The sequence below is a fragment of the Opisthorchis viverrini genome (genome assembly GCF_000715545.1).
Source record: "Opisthorchis viverrini unplaced genomic scaffold opera_v5_9, whole genome shotgun sequence".
In the NCBI taxonomy this organism is placed as follows: domain Eukaryota; kingdom Metazoa; phylum Platyhelminthes; class Trematoda; order Opisthorchiida; family Opisthorchiidae; genus Opisthorchis; species Opisthorchis viverrini.
Window position 1 is genome coordinate 3,893,295 of NW_008751665.1, and position 6,069 is coordinate 3,899,363.

The window sequence follows — 6,069 nt, forward strand, 5'->3', positions numbered from 1 at the left end:
TGCAAAGAGGTGGCAATCTCGTCCCAGGATGAGTTCACATCTGATGGTGGGGCACTTGGAAGCTATGCTAAGCAAACATCCGTAACTAACTAACTAAGACTCTCAACGGATTGCAGGTTTCACATCAATATAAGGTAGGGCTGCTCCTAACTTGCCTCGAATGCGCTGCGTTCTCGTTTTTGGGGCGGCAACTGAAACAAGTCAAAAAACGTTGTGTGAGTTCAGATAATACGCGCGTACAAGTTACGGTTTACGCAACTGCCTGAACCCGTGTTTGCTAAACGGATTCGAGTTGGCTGCATTGAAGTTTCAAGGAAGCTGCGGGAGATTTTCTATCTTGAAAGGCGCATAAGGCACGCCGAAACAGTGGACTACTTCGAACATTTTATGAAGTCTACCGGGTGGATTGATGACGATGATCTGCAGACCATTTTGTCCTCGTCATGAATTCTGCAGTCTCAAACAAAAAGAAAGAAGCAGAACAGTTTTGATCAAACCTGCGAATTTTTCGACTGTTGCGTGTGCATTCCGGCGTGACCGGAGGTCTCAGGAGACGAAGCACATTTAGGAGCTTCGAAGACACCACTTTCTATCGAACTAGTTCTAGAAAAACTACTCACAAGGTTGCACAAGATCGTTGGACAATCCACGACCGGTTGCGCCCTTCTTGAGGCTCATCAGGTAGGCGCGGACCGCTAAAAATCGTTCAGCTGTAACACCCTTCCGGTGGGTAGCTGCCATGCTACCCAAAGGAGGCACGAGGGCTGGGCTACTGCCAGGTTGGCCGAGCCTAGACAGGGGGAGTCGAGAGGCAGAGGTCGGGTTCGGACTTTCCGGTCAGTAAATTTGCGCTCTAACCACTTGGGCCATCTCGTGGACCCCTAGATTTCCTCAACATTATGTTTTACTTTTAGAAGAGTTAATCTACTAGAAAAAGCTTAGTGGCCGGCGCCTCACCTAACGTAATGGGAAGATTCCATCGCTATACCTAGCCACTATCTCTCGGATTTGCGTTCCACTTGATTAAGCTAGGGGTTACAGCGTTACAAAACCTAGCAGACGTGCACCTCTATATCCGCTTAGCAAGAACAGCCACTTTGGAACTTCCCTTTGATTTGATGATCCTAGGATTTGGGGATGTGTTCATGTCCCTAAACAAGACATATATAGGTTAGCCGCCCAACGGAGTTTCAAAGGAGACACAAAGTATTTCAGGAACTGAGAGAGTACCACATCAAGATCTGATTTGAGCGAATCAAATGAAGAACAAGATACAGAGCCAGAGGATCAAATCCGGCGTAAGGAGATCTATCATTGTCGAAATTGAGACTTCCGAGTTAGTTGTATAAACTGTCCTGATCGATCGATACGCACCCGGTCAGAATAAGCCCTGTTCGTCAACGCTGCACGCAAGCGGAACGGATCTCCAGCAAGTGACTTTCAGTAAAGCTGAACCATCATTAAACTAACTAGCCGGCCCCACATAACCATTCATCAACCGGACGAGAGAACCTGCGCACATCTGACTACTGGTGTACCACCGGTCAAAGTGTTTAGTACTCCAAAAAGCAGCCTTTATAGGAGAAAATCGGAACGGCGAAATGCAGCAGACAACAGATGGTGATGGCGGTATAAACTGACAGTTCGTTCCATTGGTGGCTGATTGACCTATCCTACCCACTTGTTCCCAAATTGGTCGTGTGTGTATGAGTTATGATTCTGAATTCCGGATATACTTATTTCTAAAAGTTCCGACGAGTTCGTCTGAAGTTCTGGTTACCACAAGTGGAGCAGTCAGTAGCCACGAGCACCCAGAAGCTCATCAGCAGTGGTGATTGTACTCAACTGTATCCAGTTTTGGCAAGGTCACTACGATGACAGACGCCTCACACAGGATAAAATGGCCAAACTCAAACGAGTCAATGTTTCGCAAGGCGCAGTTCAGCTTACGAGATTTTGACCAGGTGTGTCAAAGAGTTCTTTGAGAAAAATTACCACTGATAATTTGAGAGATCATGATTTGTTTCTCATTAACGGAGCAGTTAGATTTCACCAGAAGATTAGAGTAATAAGGCAACCAATACGGTTATTTCGTATACCGTGATATGAATATTGTATGAGTTTGTCATATGTATACATTGAATGGGACTCTCTGCAACCGCGAGTAACAGAGAAAAGAAAAAAGTGGAACAGTGAAACTCAATAAAATCGGAAACAGAGTGGATAACTGGGTAAGGCAAACGGAGTGGGTGTCTTCAGACATACAGATATGACAAATCGATCGTCGTTAGAAAGTGCATGACCTGCACCAGAGTCTCACCAGGATCACAGGTTCCTCTGTCGAAAGGAGAACGTGCGACATTTTGCAAGACGAGACATCAATTAGTTGCGGCTCACGGGAGAGAAAAAAGGGAGGAATAAGCGCGGAATTCTGTAGAAGTTTTACAAACACGTGGGCGGAGATCGGACATCCGTAAGACGAACAGAGAGAGATCAAATGAAGAGAAACCCCATTTTAACAATGATAATGAGTAAGAGAAAAAACCCAGGAAATCGTGCCAGCAATTAGTCCTAAACCCGGAAAAAGACAACAGGAGTGAAACGTATATCTCGCAGCAAACTTTCCTCCAGACTGGGAACCTACCAACCAAAGTGATAAAAAAAAACGCATTACATTGTGTCGCGTTACATTGTGGGTCGAAACTGAAAAATCGGAAACAAACTAGAGAAAAAAAATCTAGCATTATCGAAGAAATAAAACGAAACAAAAAAAACAGAGAAGCAATTGTAGCAGCGATGGTGCGGAGGCAAACTTGCGGAAGTATTAATCGCATGAATAAAACGGGCTGGCAGAGAAAACTGCCACCGATATCCGCCAATATCATCGTCATTTGTTCTAACTGGCTGGCCGGCTAACTGACTGACACAATGTGGTGTTCGTGTCTGTGTGGAATGGTTGGCAGTGGGTTGGTGGGGGGGGGGGAGGGAGTAAATGCGCAGGCGGGAAGATGGCAGTGATACGCCGGTCAGGAGCAGCGGTTGATGGTAGCAGCGCGTAAGGCTGGAAAACAAGTGAAGGTGGAGAAAATGTACAACAGGGCCTAGTATTGATCGGATGTGATATCCGGATGTAATGGTTTAGCTGACGCAATAAGACCAAAAAATGAACTATGATGCATGAACGGAACCCCAATAGCAAGGAGCAAAGAGGGAAAATCACCAGCTCCGAGTAGCCACTAGCCTCAAGGAAATCCGGCTGATCAGGAAATCACTTTGAACATCACGTGAACAAACAAGTTATATCATTCCAGAGAGTGAAAACAGTAAACAACAGGATTTGTACGAAGGACTCTTTGTACTTGACTAAAATGGGATGGTCGAATCACACTATGACCCTTTAAGGCAACAAGGACAGAAAAAGAGTCTTTGTAAGAAACCCATCTAACAGGTATCGTAGTCACCCATTTTTCAACATGAACTCCTCTTAAACTTGTTCAACGGTCAAGCGAGGCACGTTCTGACACATTCAATCAATATGTTTCGTGACCAACGGAAGTAAGGTAAGCACCGTACGAGTATTAGACTCAAGTTCGCTCATCGGACAACACGAAGTGTAGACAGATAGATCACGACTCGAGAACCAATAGTTCTTAGACGCGCATCAATAACAGTGTGACTTCAGTCAAAGTTTTTAAGTAGTATAAATCAAAGCTGTACATCACAAAGGGGTAAGAAGGAGAGAGCGAAGGTTCTCAGATGCTAGCAGTACTAAGGACAGAGAATACAGCAGATATTCAGTGTGCTTATCGTGGCTACAATAGAGTAAAGTGCGTTTGTGTCGAAGAATTTCCGGACTTTTTTTTCCAGATTTTCGAGGATGATGAAACAACAAACTGACGCCCAAATTGGACGTAAATAAAACCCAGAATTAGGTTGCGACGACCAGATAAAAGCCAAACGGAGTTTGCAATGGTGAGAAACCTTCATTTCCATTCTATTTAAAGAAAGCATAGAGTTATTAACAGTTTGACTTCACAGCACATACGTCTTATGGTATGAGACGGGAAGATGAAATTTTTATAGCTATGTTCGATTGTGCCTTTGGTTTCAGGCGGTTAATAACTCAAAGTAAGAAATGGTTTCGGTGCTCCAAGGTGACGTCCCTCCCCCAAAAAAGTGGAGCAAGGGCGTCTTGTGCCTAAAACAAACTATGGTATTTCCTTCGTCTAACGGTTCTTTCCGTCCGTGTGTTTGACAGTAGCTCAATTGTGGTGACCTTGACAACTATGCTGCAAACGTTTCGTAGCCAATCAAAGAAGTACCATCAACGTGTAGAATGGTACGGATGTACTGTGGTTCAGTTGGGTTTCGATCAGCTTTGGTACGTGTTTTGACTAGGGGATGACCGGTTCTATTGGTAGGATCGCAAGCTCGAATACTGACTGACTAAGTCCATCTCCGGCCCATCAGATACGAGAAGGACAAGGTGTGGTTAGACATGTCGACCCACGAAAACCCGGACTAACAACCCCCCTCCCAACACAACTGACCACCAAACGAAAAAATCATGGTTAAAGATCCTTTCTTGGTACGAAAAGAAACGCAAACTCGGCAGTAATCAACACCTACGCGACGCACTGAGGATTTTACTTCGAATGGAGATGAAACATTTGTAACAACATTGCAAAGACTAGCGAGGGATGTAACGATGTCCGGGAGCAGCCCTCGCACTGTCAAGCTGATTACCCACCATCGCACAATCCCTTCTTTAAGGTAGTTATGTGTGCTTGGCAATTTCGCCCTCAGAATAGACGGACCAGTGGATGGTACAGAATGGCTTCAAGGAGGTGAGATGACGCTTGGTACTCATCAAAGTGTGGCGGCTTGTGAGCAACAGCTGTCACAAACCCACACACTACTTGGAAAAACACGTTAAACCAGATAGTGTATCTAGTGAACCTAAGCTACGATCTGTACAGAGATATCCGAGGGAATGGGTGGATAAAATTGGGTACCTCGAATAACACTCGAAGTTGTGGAATCGGCTCAGCTTCCAATAAGAGTCGATCGTCATATGTTTAGTAGCAAAATGTTGTCTTGACTGGCCTATAACGCACAGCAACTCCACACATACGCACGCACACACACACACACACACACTATGCACAAAGCAGGCCATCAACAGCAAATCGTTACCACTTATTGGACGCAAAATGAATGCTCGCTAACATTGTGGAACAACGAAATGTTTGGTGCACATGAAGCATATGCAATTTGACTCATTCTGGATATGAAAAACACCGTCCGCTGCACGGGACAAGAAGGGACACGTTATAAGCTGCATGATATCGTTTGTAAACTAGAAGCTACCTAGAACTGTTTGAAATCACAGAGGGGGTTGCTGAATTCACACTAGACGTGAAGTTTATCTCCCTACGCAAAGTGAGCACGGTTAGATGGGCGCATTTATGGGAGGCTAGCTTGACTATTGGAGAGGAGAGCACTTGGCGGCACGTGTGTCTTCGGTCTGGGACGCGCGTGTGTAAAAGCAGTGCAGGATCAGCTGGTAACGAGGTCAGCGGAACAACCAACAAGATGGCTGCGAGAAATCTAGAAATTCAGACCGAAACGGAGATGAACGAAAAATTCAAAACGTCAAGTGTTTGGCTACCCTCCCCCGATTTGTGTTTGGTCACAATGAGACTTCCGGTTTTTGTGTATAACCCATTTCGGATCGTGTGGAGTGTTTCTCTAAAGTGAAATATAATCCTATGCTACTCAAAACTCCACGAAAACTGGACAGCACACTACCGATTCGGCCTGTCAGGCATACGATCCTGGGTGCGTTTGAAATGCTTGGTGAGAAAAAAAATTAGTTGGAAATCCATCTGAAGTTAATCGCATCATCCTCAAATCATTTGCTTGCATCTCTCACATTAGTAGGTGCCTTTAAAACTACTTAAAGATACTGGTAGCCTAGTGGCACTGTTGGCTTCATCCAGCCGACTCCATCTCCACGGACATGACGTTATCCGGAGTCTTTTCCACCAGTTTGGTGCTCGGACGTAC

At 45.1% G+C, this 6,069-nt stretch overlaps 1 protein-coding gene across 1 annotated transcript in view; it reads right to left on the minus strand.

The window, feature by feature from the left end:
- Positions 1-2,571: 2,571 nt before the first annotated feature.
- Positions 2,572-6,069, minus strand: part of T265_00934 (hypothetical protein) — a gene marked incomplete at both ends in the record, with an annotated part of 52,358 nt that continues 48,860 nt past the window's right edge. The window contains 2 exons of the mRNA XM_009164829.1: positions 2,572-2,640; positions 2,918-3,061. Of these exons, the coding sequence (XP_009163093.1) occupies positions 2,572-2,640; positions 2,918-3,061 (213 nt within the window). The remainder of the gene's footprint in view (positions 2,641-2,917; positions 3,062-6,069) is intronic.